The sequence below is a fragment of the Pristiophorus japonicus genome, chromosome 2 (genome assembly GCF_044704955.1).
Source record: "Pristiophorus japonicus isolate sPriJap1 chromosome 2, sPriJap1.hap1, whole genome shotgun sequence".
In the NCBI taxonomy this organism is placed as follows: domain Eukaryota; kingdom Metazoa; phylum Chordata; class Chondrichthyes; family Pristiophoridae; genus Pristiophorus; species Pristiophorus japonicus.
The window spans coordinates 197,270,832-197,290,637 of NC_091978.1; the positions used below are offsets into that span (position 1 = coordinate 197,270,832).

General features: G+C 43.2%; 1 protein-coding gene across 4 annotated transcripts in view; it reads left to right on the top strand.

Moving 5' to 3' along the window:
• Positions 1-19,806, top strand: part of LOC139243146 (protein sel-1 homolog 3-like) — a 125,969-nt gene that overhangs the window by 71,782 nt on the left and 34,381 nt on the right. For all 4 annotated transcript variants that reach the window (XM_070870713.1, XM_070870710.1, XM_070870712.1 and 1 more), the window contains exons 11-12: positions 2,124-2,303; positions 7,466-7,585. In XM_070870713.1, coding sequence (XP_070726814.1) covers positions 2,124-2,303; positions 7,466-7,585 — 300 coding nt within the window. The remainder of the gene's footprint in view (positions 1-2,123; positions 2,304-7,465; positions 7,586-19,806) is intronic.

Here is a 19,806-nt window from a genome sequence, read left to right on the forward strand (position 1 = left end):
ACGACAGCCACGTACCAGATTCTCGTTGTTAAAGCCAAATTTGGCACAGTCCGTAGAAGAGACACAATTAAGACAGAAAGTGAATCATGATTAAGGTAGAGTAAAAGAGAGAAGTGTGAAATTAAACCAGAAGGTGAGAGTGAAGAACCATCACCATAAATGGGTAAAGTGGTTACCAGGAAGAGTGGTGAAGATATGTGGTCCTCGCACATATTTGGTAAAGATGTTAATGGACAGGTTAGGTTTGTTCATATTGATATTTTACCTGCAGACATGGAAGGAGTTGAAGGTGGGAATGATTCAATTATTTCTGACTCATCAGATAGTTTTGATACACCAGTAGCAAATCCTAAATCCAATGTACTAGAAACAAATCCAGGAGAGAATCAGAATGAAAGTCTGAGTCTGAGTCAGGAAAACAAAGCCTGAAGTTAGACTGAGTTCAAATGAAAATCATGGAAATTCCATGGAGGAAAACGTTCCTCAGGATGAGCCTCAAATGAATTTGGATTCGAGACCATGTTTGGAAGGTTCTGTTCGAGATCGAAGGTATCCTCTTCGTAACAGAAAACAAGTGGTAAAATTAAATTTGTAAATATGGGGGAAAAAAATAAGTTATATCCTGTGTTATGTATAAACATGAAAGTTATGTATGATGTTTGTTATGATGGCTTCTTCATTGAGGGAGAAGTGTAATGTCTGTAAGCTTGTAATGTTTGTAGCTCCACACTGGATGTGGACATATTGTGTACTGCATTTGCAGAGTTAATCATTAAACAGAACCAGGCAGATTCCGAAGACTTCCAAGAGAGCTGTCTGCCCTGCTAGGAAGCTGTGTGTGCTGGGCTCTGTGAATATATCACATCCAACCAGTCCTGGTGTTTCCTGGTTAAATGACCGAGCGTCTCTTCACAGTCCACCTCCAACCCAGCCACTTTCTGGGCCAGAAAGATTGAGTGGCATTGCAGGAATATAACTCTCATCATTAAAAGGGTCCTGAAGCTGTTGGGTACCAGCTCTAACTTTCTGTGGCAAGTTTAATGAGTATTTACGGCACAAGTGCAGCAGTTCCTTAAAACTTATGGGGAGATTGAGGATCAGCTGCTTATTTCATGAGGCTAACGCTGCAGTGGCGCAAATCGTCCAGAAACTTGTGATTGGCAACTCATGGGGCATCTTTTCCTTGCCACACATTGCTGGAAGATTTACGCACTAATAACGTCCTGTGCCATTAAACCTGTTATTTTGCCAGCAAATTCTGCCCCACAGAATCTGTCTAATGCCCACTTTCACATTTCAGGATCTTTTTTTGACAGTTTGTCCACAGAAAGGATTTGGAAAAAGGGTTTCTTTTAAATGTTGTATTTTAAAGCACAGCGTATTAATGGAATTTAAAAAAAAAGAAGTCTAAGATTATAGACAATGAAGATGCTAACGAGCTAGCTTGATTTTTTTTCTCAAATTGTAAATAGCCTGTCTTGGTTATCAATACATTGTGTTGGGGAGTTGCTGGTCTCGGCTCTGGGAGGCCTTACTGTTCTGGCTGTGAACACAGAGATAAAACTCAGACACGGAGAGTCGAACAGGTTTTTGACATCGAATGCTAGGAGGCAGCCAGGCAACAAACGGTTGTGAGAAGGCTAGAGTGCAGGAGAGAATAGTCAAAAATTATTTTGCTTAATTCAAGAAAGATGATCCATTCAAATTAAGGGGAAATGTGTGTTCTTCATTTTGTTTTATTTCATGAAGATAAGTTGTATTGATTGAATTAAGTGAGTCCAATCATGACTGATTCTGGACATTCACCGTACCATGAAATAAAATAGCTTATCAATTTATTTTACACACTTTGGCTGTCATTATTTGGCAAGATTTTAATTTATGAATATACTTTTTTTTAAGTTACATGCCAAATAGGTTCACTTTTGTGTTTATCCAACTGAGTCAGATACTTTGTAGGTGGTGATGTAACGACTGACAAAGATAGGGGATCAATTCCCTAATTTCTTTAAGTACATTCAACTTATAACTGAAAATGCAACTACAAAATGCAACTTGAAGTAAATTTTTGTAACGGCCCCTTTTTAAAAAAAAAAATAATAATCTCTTTGATATTTCATCAGGGCTTGTTGTACAGTCTGGTTGCTGCACAAGGAAATGATAGACTTGCCTTAATGCATCTTGGATATAAGCATGATCAAGGTATTGATGGTTACCCCATGGACTACGATATATCATTTGGTTACTACTTAAACATTGCACAACAAACCGTTCAGGATAGGCATGTATTCGATGGCGAGCAGGTGAGTGTTTTGGACTTGAATAAGACCTATAATAAAATACATAGCTGGAAATTCAATGACTGCAGCATGTTATTTAATTTGAGAGGAAGTCTCACAATCAGGATCCCTTTTAAAAATGAGTTCTAAAAAATTATGAATAATTAAGATTTTTTTTTGTCGTCTTCTGTTTTTAAGCAGTGAGGATATTTTTAAGGGTATTGGTTAGAAGGAGGTAATGACCCTGACTGTGAGGCTGCTGAATTAAGACATGACTAGATTACTGGTCTGTCTGAAGTTACCAGTTGTACTTCTGTTACTTGATGTAGTTCACAGTTGATGACCTCTCTAAGCTGGATTCCCCAGTGATATCAGAGATCAGTGTATAACACACTGTTCAAAAATAAATCAAAATTAATCAATTAACTCTGGAGTTTGTTAGAAGTGGATTGATGTTGAAGCCCTGATTTACAATTCAATACTTAAGCAGTTAAGTCCCGAAGCTATAGATCTGTGTCCTAAGAAAGGATATGTATAGCTGGATTGAAGGTGGACCAAGTTCAGCCATTTGTGGATTCATTTTGAATACTTGTATTCAATTTTTCACATCAGTATGTAATTTTAAAAAAATGGACTCGTGCAGAGTGATGTTCGGTGTGTGTGTGTGTGTGTGTGTGTATATATATATATATATATATATATATTGGGGTGTGTGTGTGTGTATGTGTGTGTATATATTTATTGCTGTGTGTGTGTGTGTGTGTGTGTGTATGTGTATATAATATAGCTGTAAATTTCCTGTCAGAATGTATTTAGTGGGAGGCTAGGGTGTGGAGAATCAATGTCCCACCTGAATCTATAAAGATCTTTAATTTAATAAGGACTAATGTTTTATAATGACATAAAAACAAACACAATGTTTACAAACAAGTTTGTGCTTTTTATTAGGTGTGGTTAAAATATCTCAATAATTGGCACCTGAAACTACAATGACAAGCAGTGTTTTGTTTCTTCAAAATCATTTATTGATCTTTTGTGATGGTGGTGATTCATTTGTAGAGAAATTTGTGATGAAGGAAATTGCCCTAGTTGAGGATGGTTGTGTGTATCTGGTGTGTTTTATGAACCAACAGGAGAATAAATATTGAATTTGTATGTAAATTTGCAGGTATGCAATATTGTCAGTTTGTTTTTAACTGATTGTGATTTAGAGACTTTTACTCTAATCTGAGTCACCTGAGCCTGGATCCACATTTGGATTCTGAAGCCAAAGCCCCAAATAATCCAAATCCTAGCCCAACCCACAGGATTGTCTCTCATTCAGACCTAAGTAACATTTATTCAGTTCTCGACCTGGCTGCCAGAGAGAGTGTTATATAGAGAGAGCCATTCAATTTTCAGGTGATAAAAGCAAAACGATGGTTGTTTTGTGTGACCTGATAAACTTTTGCAAACACAACCCCCAAAAAAATGAATGTCTTCTGATCAATGTGCCATTGACAATGCCTGTGAACTATCCCACGGCATATACTCTTGAGAATTGTTTATGTTTTCATTAATTCTGTTGTTTCTGGGGTGATACTTATGCCCTCCTTCTAGCAATATTAAACCTGTCAGCGCAACCATCCGCGATCCTATCTCCAGCTGCCCACCATCACCTGCGATCCTTCGTTGCAACTCAGAGAGCAGATTCATCGAATTTGAAAATGTTACAAAATGCAAATAATTTAAAAGAAGCATTATACTTTTAATTGCACTTCAGCCTTTGTTACAATTGGAACTAAGCTTCATCTGTGTGAAGCAAGCAGCTAGAGTAACTGGCTGAGCAAGAGTTCCTTAGATTCTATGGGGGGAATGTTAAGCCCCCCCCCCCCCCCATATGTGTCTGAGCCCCCACCCTCGATCCTATCGCTTCCCCGCCTCCCCTCCCCGCGATCTTATTTCTAGCCCCCCCTCCCTTCCCGCGATCTTATCTCCAGCCCCCCGCGAATCTAGTTCATATGAACATAAGAAGTAGGAGTAGGCCAAACGGTCCCTTGAGCCTGCTCCGCCATTTAATACAATCATGGCTGATCCGATCATGGACTCGGGTCCACTTCCCTGCCCGCTCCCCATAACCCCTTATTCCCTTATCGGTTAAGAAACTGTCTATCTCTGTCTTAAATCTACTCTATGACTCACCTTCCATAGCTCGCTGAGGTAGCGAATTCCACAGATTCATAACCCTCTGAAAGAAGAAATTCCTCCTCATCTCAATTTTAAATGGGTGGCCCCTTATTCTAAGATTATGTCCCCTAGTTCTAGTCTTCCCCCATCAGTGGAAACTCCTTTCTGCATCCACCTTGTCAAGCCCCCTCATAAGCTTATACATTTCGATAAGATCACCTCTCATTCTTCTGAATTCCAATGAGTAGAGGCCCAACCTACTCAACCTTTCCTCATAAGTCAACCCCCTCATCTCCAGAATCAACCTAGTGAACCTTCTCTGAACTGCCTCCAAAGCAAGTATATCCTTTCTTTAAATATGGAAAACAAAACTGTATACAGTATGCCAGATGTGGTCTCACCAATACCCTGCATAACTGTAGCAAGACTTCCCTGCTTTTATACTCCATCCCCTTTGCAATAAAGGCCAAGATTCCATTGGGCTTCCTGAACACTTGCTGTACCTGCATATTAACTTTTTGTGTTTCATGCACAAGTACTCCCAGGTCCTGCTGTTCTGCAGCACTTTGCAATTTTTCTCCATTTAAATAATAACTTGCTCTTTGATTTTTTTTTTCCGCCAAAGTGCACAGCCTCACACTTTCCAACATTATACTGCATCTGCTAAATTTTTGCCCACTCACTTAGCCTGTCTATGTCCTTTTGCAGATTTTTTGTGTCCTCCTCATACATTGCTTTTCCTCCCATCTTTGTATCATCAACAAACTTGGCTACTTTACACTCGGTCCCTTCTTCCAAGTTATCAATATAGATTGTAAATAGTTGGGGTCCCAGCACTGATCCCTGCAGCACCCCACTGGTTACTGATTGCCAAACCGAGAATGAACCATATATCCCGACTCTCAGTTTTCTGTTAGTTAGCCAATCCTCTATCCATGCTAATATATTACCCCCAACCCCGTGAACTTTTATCTTGTGCAGTAACCTTTTATGTGGCACCTTGTCACATGCCTTCTGGAAGTCCAAATACACCACCACTCCCGCAATCCTATCTCCAGCCTCCTCCCCCCCCCCCACCCCCCCCCACCCCCGTGATCCTATCTCCCCTCCTCCCCCCGCCCCCTGTGATCCTATCTCCTCTTCCCCCCTCCCCTCCTCCCCGTGATCCTATCTCCCCTCCCCTCCTCCCCGTGATCCTATCTCCCCTCCCCTCCTCCCCGTGATCCTATCTCCCCTCCCCTCCTCCCCGTGATCCTATCTACCCCCCAGCCCCCGGCCAATCGATCGATCGATCTCTCTCTCTCACTCTCTCTCTCTCTCTCTCTCTCTTCCCCCCCCCGCGATGGGATCTCACCGGGAACTCTGATTTGGCTTGATTGCTATCTCTGGACAGTTGCACAGCACAACCTGCGGTGCAGATTCCAGAAATCTGCTGTCACTTTCAGAGGAGCAATGATGGCAGACACTGACAGCTTTTCCATCATTACCACCGCAAAATCCGGCACGTTCTGTTGTCTTTGGGAACACGCCATCTCTGTGAAGCATGGTGATTAATCAACTCTAATCTGAGACGTGGGTCACTCTATGGAACACAAACCTATAGGCTGCCTGGTCAATTATTCTGTTTTTCATGCACTGCATACTGCTGCATTTTGATGAGCCATACCATGATGGGCTGTCTATAGTATTTTTCAAATCACTCTTCATTGCTTTTGTGCAGCCAATGTAAGAAAACTGCTGTCAGTGATGAGACAGCTCATTAATAAAAACAGTCAGCTCAGCACGTGTGGAGGGAGGTGATGTTTGCACTGAAACCTCTAGCTGCGCTATATTGGTAGAACTATTAGTTGCCCAGGACTCTGCTAGGACATGTATCTATAACAGTTCTTCCAAGAATGATGTTGTCAGACTAATGATTATAGTCTTAATATTTTGCAGTGGTAACATAATAATCTACAGAAAGGTGACAAAATTGAACAATACAAGACATTATTTTAATTTAATGTAGAATTCATATATGTTCAGAATAAAAATAAAATCACCGTAATAATTAAAAGAAGAAAATATATATTGCTGTTGAAAATATGATAAAAGCATTAGATTGATGAGGAAACCACTAAGAAAAGTATTGTGCACTTTTCAAAATGCCCAGAAATTCAATCTATATCTTTTCAAAGAATGTACACTAAGTTGGATGAATTCACTGTGCAAATTAAAAATGTTTTTATAATTTTCATACGTTATTTATCAAAACTATAATTGTTAATGTGTTTTTTTCTATCCTCAAATCAATGACTCCTCATTGCTGTTTGGTTACACAGGTGCTGGTCACTCTTTGGTACCATGCCCTGTGGCCATTATTCATGTGTAAGCCTCAACAGTGAATGTTAATTGTGGGATTTCACATGCCATAGAATAATAGAATCATACAACCATTCAGCCCATCGTGCCTGTGCCGGCTCCCTGAAAGAATAACCAATTCATCCCGCTCCCCTGCCCTTTCCCCATAGCCCTGCAATTTTTTCCTTTTCAAGTTATTATTGAATCTGCTTCCACCACCCTTTCCGGCAATGCATTCCACATCGTAACAACTTGTCGTGTTTATAAAAAAAAAATTCTCCTCATCTCGCATTGGCTTTTTTGACGATCTGTGTCCTCTGGTTACCGACCCTCCTGCTACTCTAATCAAAACCCAGGTCTTGTTCTCATCTGACATTCAGACACCCACTTCCAGCAGGGGCTGGCAAATAGCAATTTAAAGCGGGAACCCGTTTTTTCTCCTACTTGCTCCAGGGTCGCTGATTCAAACCATAGCACACCTATCATTAATCCGTTAATCCTCCTGGTCTGTATGGTACAGCTACTTGCATAATTTTAGTTTTGTGATTTTACATAATGTTTGTCTTCTACAAGTTTACTTCGTCAAAATCTGAATTTTTGGTCTTGTTTTACAAATTCTTATGTTCTTTTGCCAAGACTGTCTTAAACAATCCTGTAATAATAATTTGCTACTTTTTCAGTCTTTTGTTGAACCGATAAGGCTCATGGATGATGTAGCTTTGCAGAGTCAAACTAAAGAAAACGATGACCTCTTTTTATGGCTCAGATATCAGGCAAACCATGGAGATGTATTTGCTCAGGTATATATTGCACATACTGTAATATTTTGCTTTATTTCATCCATTCACACATCTTGGTAAATCACCAGACATCATCATATTTGTTGCTGCTATTCTAATAAAATGTTGGATTCCATCAGTGGCCTTGTTGCACTGCCTTGGTATAGTTAGGGAGTTACGGGAGGTGGGTTTGTGCATGCACTTGCCATGTGTTAAGTTGCCAATCTTAGTGATTTGTTAAGAAGAGTAGACAGAGGCATGGAGCAAGTTCTTGGCTTTCCCTTTTGGACAAGGAATATATCTATTGGTATTAATTCTTTAAGAGGTGGAATTTTAAAAAATACAGTCAAACCACTTAGTTGGTATAATGGCAGTGTAAGCTGGAGATTTTAACCCCTGTGGTGCTTTGTGAAGAAGATTACTTTCCCTCTTTTTGGCTGGGTATTTGTAGTTGGGGTTGTATTGGTCACCACAAAGGGGCAGCAGACTGTTTAGTCATTTCTGAGGTGCGGGTAAGCTTGTGGATTACCCATTCTGACTAGCATATGATCCCAAGGAGGTTTGCATTTTGCCACAGTGAGTGAGGGGAAGAGGATGGGGAGAGGAATGATGTACCTTCTCTGGTGGGATTTGCATTAATTTGCTTGTTGGTGGGCTGGTGGTGGTGGAAGAGGAGGAGGAGGATGATGATGATCATTTCCTTCACATAAATGATCAATTAAATTGTTAAAAGTAGGACTGCAAGCACCTACTTGACCAATATGTTTAAGATCTCCCTTAAAATATAGATATATATTTTTTTTTAAATTAAGAATTAATAAATGCAGACTGTTGTCAGCCAGGCCTTTGCTGAACACATTCAGATTCCTTGCTATCAACTATATACTGGTTAAGTAGATGAACCAGTATACTGCATTTATTTGGCAACTAATTTTAGATCTACTAACTAATAATGTGAACAATCTTATTACTAACTAACAAGATTGATCATATTAATTAGTAGATCTAAAGCCATTGGAATATAATATATTAGATATGTTTCTCCAAATCTCTGGCATACGTATATAACCTGAATTCACTCTGTGTCCATTTGTGTTTGTATTTTGGCTGCTAATCTGGATCCAAATTCATTACTTCTATCTCCCTTCCTTTCTTTTTTCTCTTGTCCTTCCTCTCATCTACCACATATCAGCTAATTTTCCCCCTTCCCCAATCTCCACTAGAACTCATCACTATTCCACTGTTCAACACTGTCTTCTTGCACTCTTGTACATCCCATGTTTTAAGCCCACTGCTACTGTCTGTGCCTCTCTTGGCCTTCCCTAAAGGGCCTATTGCCTCCTTACAGGCAGCTATCCCAAATGCCCCATTCTCCTCTCTCGCCAACCTTCCTGCCTAATGTGCCGGTAGGGGAAAATCTTGCCAATCTCCTTCCCATCCCACTTACCTCACCCATCGTTATTGTCTTGGACTCAACAATCACCATCTCACTTTTCATTTTCCTCGTTCACTCAATCAAGGCCCTTGCTATCCAAAATCTTATTACAGTTGATTGCATTAAACCGCCACGTGGCAGTGTGTCCCTTAACACACATAGAAACATAGAAATTTACAGCGCCGAAGGAGGCCATTTCGGCCCATCGTGTCCACGCCGGCCGACAAAGAGCCGCACAGCCCTTCATCAGCAGCCCTAAAGGTTACATACAAACCCATGAAAAATAACGGAAAGGCAAAGAGCACCCAGCCCAACCAGTCCGCCCCACACCACTGCAACACAGCTTATACTAAAAACATCTACACTCCACCCCAACTGGAGCCATGTGATCTCCTGGGAGAGGCAAAAACCAGATCAATTTAGGAAGAAAAAATCTGGGAAAATACCTCTCCGACCCATCCAGGTGATCGAAACTAGTCCAGGAAATCACCCTGGTCATATTCTATTCCCTGCAGTACTTATTATATCTGCGCCGTCCAACAAAAGGTCGTCCAGTCTAATCCCAATTACCAGCTCTAGGTCCTGCAGGTTACTGCTCTTTAAGTGCCCATCCAACCATCTCTTAAAAGTGGTGAGGGTTTCTGTTATGTCTTGAATAAAGAATCTGACCAGACACTGTAAGCTTAAAGTAATGTGTGACCGTAGTCCTTTTATTACAGGTCTCCAGAGTGCCTCTCCAGCCTGTGAGGCCTCCTTATGTACAGGTGCTCCCAAGGGATTGTGGGTTCCCTTGGGACTCCAGGGGATGAGCCCTCTGGTGGTTAAACAAGGTAGTTACAGGTTTCCATATATAAACACTTTCTCTCCCCACCCCCCCCAAAAAAAAATCAATAGTGTAACTATTTACAATGTGAGTCGATCTGGGGCCTTCCTTTCCCTGGTTGATCGTCTCGGTGCAAATGTTAGTTTTGGTGAGTCGTTTGTTGGGCCCTTGCTGGGCTGCTACGCAGCTGGCCTTGCAGGTCTGCTGGGTGTGGTGAGTCCTGCTGGGCCGTTGCGGGTGATGGTTTCTGCTTCGTGGTCAACCACTGGGTCGGTTGCCACTTGTGTGCGTTGGGGGGTCGAAAAAGGTAGAGTCTATTGTGGGTTGTTCTGGATAGTCCGTGAATCTGAGTTTGGTTTGGTCCAAATGATTTCTGCAGGTGAGTCCATTTGAAAGTTTGACCACAAACACCCACTCCCCTCTTTGGCCACGACAGTTCCGGGAAGCCACTTGGGACCTTGTCTATAGTTCAACACAAATACAGGATCATTAATCTCAATTTCGCGTGACACATTTGCGCGATCATGGTATGTATTCTGTTGAAGCTACCTGCTCTCTACCTGTTCGTGTAGATCAGGGTGGACTAACGAGAGCCTTGTCTTGAATGCCCTTTTCATGAGCAGTTCAGCGAGGGGAACCCCAGTGAGCAAGTGGGGTCTTGTGCAGTAACTAAGCAGGACTCTGGATAGGCGAGTCTGCAGTGAGCCTTCAGTTACCCTCTTCAAGCTCTGCTTGATTGTTTGCACTGCTCGCTCTGCCTGACCACTGGATGCTGGTTTAAACGGGGCAGATGTCACATGTTTGATCCCATTGCAGGTCATGAACTCTTTGAACTTGGCACTGGTGAAGCACTGCCCATTGTCCCTTACCAGGACATCAGGCAGGCCGTGCGTGGCAAACATGGCCCGCAGGATTTCATTACTGGCAGCAGACGTGCTTGCCAACATTATCTCACATTCAATCCATTTGGAGTATGCATCTACATCCACAAGGAACATTTTTCCCAAGAATGGGCCTGCATAGTCGACATGGACCCTGGACCATGGTTTTGAGGGCCAGGACCACAAACTTAGTGGCGCCTCCCTGGGTGTATTGCTTAAACTGTGAACATGTGTTACATTTGTGCACGCAGGACTCGAAGTCTGCATCGATACCGGGCCACCACACGTGGGATCTAGCTATCGCTTTCATCATTACAATGCATGGGTCACTAATGAAAGTGTCCCTGTCCTTTTTTGGCACCGCTACCTGATTACCCCACAGGAGGCAGTCTACCTGTATGGACATTTCATCTTTGCGCCGCTGGTATGGCTTTATTTCTTCCTGCATCTCTAACGGGACACTAGACCAACTTCCATGGAGCACACAGTTTTTTTACTAAGGACAGTATGGGATCCTGGCTCATCCAGATTCTAATCTGTCGGGCGGTAACAGGTGATTGCTCACTCTCGAATGCTTCCATTAACATAACTAAATCTGCGGACATTGCCATCTCCACCCCTGTGGTGGGCAATGGCAGCCTACTGAGAGCATCGGCATGGTTTTCTGTGCCTGGCCTGTGGCGGATGGCGTAGTTGTATGCGGACAATGTGAGCGCCCATCTCCGGATGCGGGCCGATGCATTCGTATTTATCCCCTTATTTTCAGAAAAGAGGGATATCAGTGGCTTATGGTCGGTTTCCAATTCAAATTTGAGCCCAAACAGATATTGATGCATTTTCTTTACCCCATAAACACACACTAACGCTTCTTTTTCGATCATGCTGTAGGCTCTTTCAGCCTTAGACAGATTTTCTGGATGCATAAGCAACTGTTTGCAATTTCCCAGATTCATTAGCTTGTTGCAGTACACACTCGATACCGTATGATGACGGATCACATGCTAGTACCAAATGATGACATGGATCATACAACACAACCAATTTATTTGAGCATAACAGATTTCTAGCTTTCTCAAAGGCATTTTCTTGGTTTTTACCCCATACCCATTCATCTTCTTTACGCAGTAAAGAGTGCAGTGGTTCTAACAGTGTGCTGAGACCGGGTAATAAGTTACTAAAGTAGTTGAGGAGTCCTAGAAACGACCTCAGCTCCGTCACGTTCTGTGGCCTTGGTGTGTTCTTGATTACCTCCGTCTTCGAATCGGTGGGCCTGATGCCATCTGCCGTGAATCTTCTCCCCAGGAACTCCACTTCAGGCGCCAGGAAAATGCACTTCGAGCGTTTTAACCTGAGCCCCACACGATTAAGCCGACTAAGAACTTCCTCCAAGTTCTGCAGATGCTCAACGATGTCCCGACCTGTAACCAAGATATCGTACATGTGACCGAATTCAACAAGCTTTCCATGTTCCTTTGGAATATCGCCGCGGCTGATCGAATCCCAAACGGGCATCTGTTGTAAATTAAGAGACCTTTGTGTGTGTTGATGCAGGTGAGGAACTTCGATGATTCCTCCAGCTCCTGCGTCATGTAGGCCGAGGTCAAGTCCAGCTTCGTGAATGTTTTTCCTCCCGCCAGTGTCGCAAATAAGTCGTCTGCCTTTGGTAGCGGGTATTGATTCTGCAGGAAAAATTATTGATAGTTACTTTGTAATCACCACAGATTCTGCCGTCTTCCTTGAGGATTGGAACAATCGGACTGGCCCACTCGTTTAATTTGATCGTCAAAATGATGCCCTCTCATTGCAGCCGGTCCAACTTGATCTCCACCATCTCTCTCATGTACGGCACTGCTCTCACCTTGTGATGGATGGGTCATGCCCCCGCAATCAAGTGGATCTGCACTTTTGCTCCTTGGAACTTCCAGATGCCCGATTCGAACAGCGAGGGGAACTTGTTTAGGACCTGGGCACATTAAGTGTCGTCGACGGACGAGAGCGCTTGGATATCGTCCCAGTTCCAGCATATCTTTCCCAGCCAGCTCCTGCCGAACAGTGTGGGGCCATCGCCCGGTACCACCCAGAGTGGTAAATTGTGCACCGCTCCATCGTAGGAGACCTTTACCGTAGCACTGCCGATTACGGGAATCAGTTCCTTTGTGTACGATCTCAGTTTAGTACGAATGGGAGTCATGACTGGCCTTGAGGCCTTGCTGCACCACAATTTATAGAAAGTCTTTTCGCTCATTATGGACTGGCTCATGCCCGTGTCCAGCTCCGTTGACACCGGGAGTCCATTTAATTCAACCTTCAGCATTATCGGGGAACACTTTGTGGTAAATGTGTGCAGCCCATAGACCTCTGCTCCTCAGTCTGAGGCTCTGGTTCGTCGTGATCCACCGTGGATCTGTCCGCCTCTGCAACATGGTGGTTTGCGTGGTTTGCAAGGTTTGCAGCTCGCCTGCACATATGTTGGAGGTATCCCATTGTTTCACAGCCCTTGCAAACGTATCCTCTGAAGCGGTATGAATGGAAAAGATGATCACCTACGCAGCGGCAACAAGGTGTTAATGGCCTTGCACCACCCTTGATGGTGGACTCTCAGACATCTGCGGATGTGCAGCTGCAGGTATGTGAGCCCTGCCCTGTCCGTTATGATTCGAAAACAACATTACTTTGTTCACAGCACACTCGTATGCTGAGAGATTTACTTGGTATTGTCACTGGTGGCGCTGAACGCCTGGGCTATCGCTATGGCTTTACTCAAGGTTGGGATCTCTACAGTCAAAAGTTTGCCAAGTATTACTTCATGGCCAATGCCAAGTACAAAGAAGTCCCTGAGCATGTGCTCTAAGTGTCCTTCAAATGCGCAATGTCCTGCAAGGCGCCTTAGCTTGGCTTCCTGGCTCCATTTCCTGACCTTCAGACCTCTTGTACATGTAAAACTAGTACCTCGCCATCAGAACGCTTTCCATCGGATTTAGATGCTCCCGGACCATTGTGCACAAATCATCGTACGACTTCTCTGTGGGTTTCGCTGGAGCGAGCAGATTTTTCATGAGGCTATACGTTGGTGCCCTGCAAACGGTGAGGAGGGTCGCCCTTCGTTTGGCAGCGTTCGCTTCTCCTTCCAGCTCGTTGGCCACGAAGTATTGGTCGAGTCGCTCCATGAAGGTTTTCCAATCATTTCCCTCCGAAAATTTCTCCAGGATGCCCACTGTTCTCTGCATTGTTGCGGTGGGGTTCATCATCTGTATCTCGTCACCAGTTGTTATGCCTTGAATAAAGAATCTGACCAGATACTGTAAGCTTAAAATAATGTGTGACCGTAGTCCTTTATTACAGGTCTCCAGAGTGCCTCTCCAGCCTGTGAGGCCTCCTTATGTACAGGTGCTCCCAAGGGATTGTGGGATCCCTTGGGACTCCAGGGGATGAGCCCTCTTGTGGTTAAACAAGATATTTACAGATTGACATATATAACAGTTTCTGCATCCACCACTCTTCCAGGCAGCGAGTTCCAGATCCCCACAACCCTCTGTGTAAAGAAGACCCACCTCAAATCGCCTCTAAACCTTCCACCAACCATCTTAAAACTATGCCCCCTCGTAATAACCCCCTCCACCAATGGAAATAGACCCTTACTATCCACTATGTCCAGGCCCCTCAATATTTTGTACACCTCGATGAGGTCTCCTCTCAACTTTCTCTGTTCCAATGAGAACAAACCCAGCCTATCCAATCTGTCCTCATAACTAAGATTCTCCATTCCAAGCAGCATCCTAGTAAATCTCCTCTGCACCCTCTCTAGTGCAATCATGTCCTTCCTATAATACGGCAGCCAGAACTGCACGCAGTACTCCAGCTGTGGCCTAACCAAAGTATTATACAATTTAAGCATAACCTCCCTGCTCTTGTATTCTATGCCTCAGCCAATAAAGGCAAGCATTCCGTATGCCTTCTTAACCACCTTATCCACCTTGCCTGCTACTTTCAGGGATCTGTGGACAAGCACTCCAAGGTCCCTTTGTTTATCTACACAATTAAGTGGCCTACCGCTTAATGTGTATACCCTTTCCTTATTAGTCCTCCCAAAGTGCATCACCTCACACTTCTCTGAATTAAATTCCATTTGCCACTGCTCTGCCCACCTGACCAGTAGAATGATATCCTCCTGCAGTCCATGACTTTCATTATCAATCACACAGCCAATTTTAGTGTCGTCTGCAAACTTCTTAATCATACTTCTTATATTCAAATCTAAATCATTGATATATATCACAAAAAGCAAGGGACCCAGTACTGAGCCCTGCGGAATCCCACTGGAAACATCCTTCCAGTCACAAAAACATCCATCAATCATTACCCTTTGCTTTCTACCTCCAAGTCAATTTTGGATCCAACTTGCCACTTTGCCCTAGATCCCATGGGCTTGAAACTTCATGACCAGTCTACAATGCGGGACCTTATCAAAAGCTTTGCTAAAGTCCATATATACTACATCGTATGCACTACCCTCATTGACTCTCTTGGTTACCTCCTTAAAAAATTCAATTAGGTTAGTCAAACATGATCTTCCCTTAACAAATCCGTGCTGACTGTCCCTAATTAATCGTTGCTTATTCAAATGCAGATTTATTCTATCTTTCAGGATTTTTTCCAATAACTTTTTCTCAGCACTGAGGTTAGGCTGACAGGCCTGTAATTACTCGGCCTATCCTTTTTTCCTTTCTTAAACAAGGGTACTACATTAGCAGTCCTCCAATCCTCCGGCACCATGCCCAGATCCAAAGAGGACTGGAAAATTATGGTCAAGGCCTCTGCTATTTCCTCTTTTACTTCGCTCAACAACTTGGGATGCATTTCATCAGGGCCTAGGGACTTATCTACTTTCAAAGCTGCTAAACCCTGAATACTTCCTCTCTCACTATATTTATTTTATCCAGAATATCTCACTCCTCCTCAATAGCAGTATCTGCATTACCTCTTTCCTTTATGAAAACAGATGCAAAGTATTCGTAAAGAACCCTACCAACATCTTCCGCCTTCCCACAAAGATTACCCTCATGGTCTCTAATAGGCCCCACCTTTCCTTAGTTACCCTTTTACTCTTAATATATTTATAGAACATCTTAGGGTTTTCCTTAATTTTGCTGGCTAAGAATTTCTCATGCTCTCTCTTAGCATTCTTAATATCCATTTTAATTTTATCTCTTATCTTTCTATATTCCTCCAAAGATTCTGAAGTATTTAGCCATTGATATGTGACATAAGCATTCCTTTTTTTCTTAATCCTCTCCTGTAAGTCCCTAGACATCCAGGGGGCTCTAGAATTATTTTTCCCAGCTTTTTTCTTTAAGGGCACATATTTGGCCTGAACCTTCCGGATCGCTTCCTTAAATGCCTCCCACTGTTCCGACACTGATTTACCCACAAGTAGCTGTTTCCAGTCCACTATGGCCAAATCACTCCTTAATTTAGAAAAATTAGCTTTTCCCCAATTCAGAACTTTTATTCCAGGCCTATTCTTGTCCTTATCCATAACCAACTTGAATCTGACTGAATTATGGTCACTGGCACCCAAATTCTCCCCCACTAATACCCCTTCAACTTGCCCAGCTTCATTCCCCAAAATTAATTCCAAGACAGCCCCCTCTCATGTTGGGCTTGCTACATACTGACTAAAAAAGTTCTCTTGAATGCATTTCAAGAATTCCGCACCCTCTATACCCTTCACACTAAATTTGTCCCAATCAATATTTGGATAGTTAAAATCCCCTACTATTGCTATCCTATGGGTTTTAGACTTAACAACAATTTGCATACATATTTGCTCCTCTATCTCCCTCCCACTGTTTGGGGGGTCTATAATACACTCCCAGCAGTGTGATCGCTGCTTTTTTATTTTTCAATTCAACTCATATGGCCTCATTTGATGATCCCTCTAGCATATCATCCCTCCTCACCACTGTAATAGTTTATTTAATCAGTACCGCAACCTCCCCACCCCCCCCCCCACTTTTACCCCCCTCTCTATCTTGTCTAAAAATCCTGTAGCCAGGAATATTAATCTGCCAAACCTGCCCCTCTTTCAGCCATGTTTCTGTAATGGCTATAATGTCATACTCCCAAGTGTCTACCTGTGCTCTTATTCGCTATACTCCTTGCATTAAAGTATATACCATATAGCACAGGAAGACCTCCTTGCTTACTACATACTAAGCCCTGTTTCCTCTGTCTTACAGATTCGCTTTCTAGATTCTTGCTATCCAACTTCTACTTTACTTCCTTCACTATTGAATTTGTTCTCAGGTTCCCATCTCCCTGCCAAGCTAGTTTAAACTCTCCCCAACAGCACTAGCAAAACTCCCCGCGAGGATATTGGTTCCGACGCTGTTGAGGTGCAACCCGTCCGATTTGTACAGGTCCCATCTCCTCCACAAATGGTCCCAATGCCTCAAGAATTTAAAGCCCTCCCTCCTACACCAATTTTCCAGCCACGTGTTCATCCTCTCTATCCTTCTATTCTTGTACTCATTAGCACGTGGTACCGGTAGTTACTCAGAGATTACTATCTTTGAGGTCCTTCCCTTTAATTTTCTTCCTAGCTCCATAAATTCTTCCTGTAGGACCTCATCCCTCATTTTACTTATGTTTCTTCTCCCTCCTTCTTTTCTTCCTTCTCCATCTTAAAACACTTCACCTTATTCCAACTCGTCTCTCCTTTTAAAATTCTACCTCCACTCTGAGTTCTGCTCAAGATATCCTTCCTCCTTTTCTCCCCCAGCTTTTGCACTGAACAACTCCTCAGTCTGTGATTTCAATCTCTATCTTCGCCCCCTTTGCCTTCTCTCCTCTTCATTGCCCACTTATCCTCCTTTAACCTCCCTCCCCGTAAAACTCGCCTCATATTTGGTTACCTGCCTCTGTTGCTTCTCCCCAATCCTCCCTATGCTTCCCCCTTCCCCACCCGACCTTTGCCCCAAACCCGTGTCTTTCTGTACATTCTTTCCTATTTTGCCTCATGTCCACTTTGAGCTCATCCTGTCCATGAGATCTGCCTCCTGCTCCCATTTCCATTAAACTGATGACCGTTAAACTTCCCTTCCTGTGCCCCATGCTAGCTAACATTATAAATGGTTCCCTCTTCTTGGGTACTGTTCCCTTCCTTTCAAAATGACTGTCAATCCCTCTGTCCTTGCAGACTAATACCCCTCTTCCAACCTCCCATTCCTCTCCAAAGCCCTTGAACCTGTTGTCGCTTCCCAAATCCAATCTCTCCAATCAAACTTCCGCCCACCACAGCGATGAAATGGCCTGACCAAAGTCACAAATTACATGCATTATATCTCATTGCTCTCTCAGTAGCCTTTGACATGGTCGACCACGCCATCCTTCTTCAACACCTCTCCTCCATTGTTCAGTGCAGTGGGACTGCATTCTATGATTCCACTCTTTCCTATCTAATCGTAGCAGTGATGGGTTCTCTTCCCACCCCTGTACCATTACCTCTGGAGTCCCTCAAAGATCTATCCTTTGCCCTCTTCTCTTCCTCATCTTCATGCTGCCCCTTTGTGTCACCATCGCAGACATGGGGTAAGCTTCCACGTGTATGCTTATAACACCCATCTGTAACTCTCTACCATCTTTGTTGACCCCTCCACTACCTCTGTGTCATCGGTCTGCTTTTCCAACATCCAATCTTGGATGTCTGCAATTTTATCCATTTAAACTTTGGGAAGACCAAAACCATTGTCGTCAACTCTGCCACAAACTCTATACTCTTGCTACCAATTCCACTTCCACTCCCTGGCCACTGTCTCAAGCTGAACCAGACTGTTTGCTACCTTGGCATTTGACTTGACCCTGAGCTGAGCTTCCAACCATATATCCTCTGCATTACCAAGACTGGCTACTTGCATGTCAATAACATCACCTACCTCCACCCTCACCTTACCCTGTCTACTGCTGAAACCCTTATCCATGTTTTGTCACCCTCAGACCTGGCTGTTCTGGTGCCTTCCTAGCTGGCTACCCATCTTCCACCCTTTGTAAACTTCAGCTCATCCAAACCTCTGCTGCTAATATCCTATCCTACACCAAACCCGCTCACCCATGAAATATGTCCTTGCGCATGCCCCCCAATGCCTCAAATTTAAAATTCCAATCCTCTTGTTTAGATTCCTGCATGGCCTTGCTTCTCCCTATTTCTATAACCTTCTCCAGCCCTGCAACCTCCACTAAATTCTCTGTTCCTCCGACTCTAGCTTTTTGTGCATCATTCCTCATTTTGCCCCACTATTGGCAGCCGTGCTTTTAGCCGCCTACGCCCCACACTGTAGAATTCCCTCCCTAAACCCCATCTTCCTCTCCATCTTTCTGTCCACCTTTTAAGACCTTCCTTAAAGCCCTCCTCTTTGATCGAACTTTTGGTCACTTCTAATATCTCCTCCATTAGTTCAGCATCCATAAATTTTGGATTACACCTTTCTGAAGCACCTTGGAATATTTTTCTACGTTAAAGGCTATATATAAATACAAGTTGTTGATGATGAAGAAGATGGATTTGTACAAATAATTGGAATACTTTCCAACTTAAAATATATTGTGACTAAATTGAGCACAGGAAGTAAATCTGAGTTTCAGTGTTGCTCAACTAGAGCAAAAATATTGGGCCAGAATTTGTAGTGGGTATGATGACGTACTCTGAGTATGCCCCCATGCCACCTTTTGAAATGCACAGCAGGTTCAGGATTTCCTGCATGCACTAAATCCCAAACTTGCAATCTGTCAAGTTCCGACTTGATAGATTATCCACACCAACACCGCACCGATCATAAAACCTAATGGCTGGCACAGAGTTGGGCTAATTGTCCAGCAATTATGTACGACAGTGTTATGGCTGGTGGAAACAGACGCAGGGCCTGGTTCCACAACATAAGGGGATAGTTCCTGACAAATGCAAGCAATTTAAAAAACTTAAGGCCAGAAATGGAAGCATTTTGGGATTTTGTCCATGAAAAGTATGAATTTGTCCATGAAAGGTTCAGAGAAAGTGGTTGCTACATTGATAAAATTATTTGTTTTTTGCCATTTATGTGCAGTATAA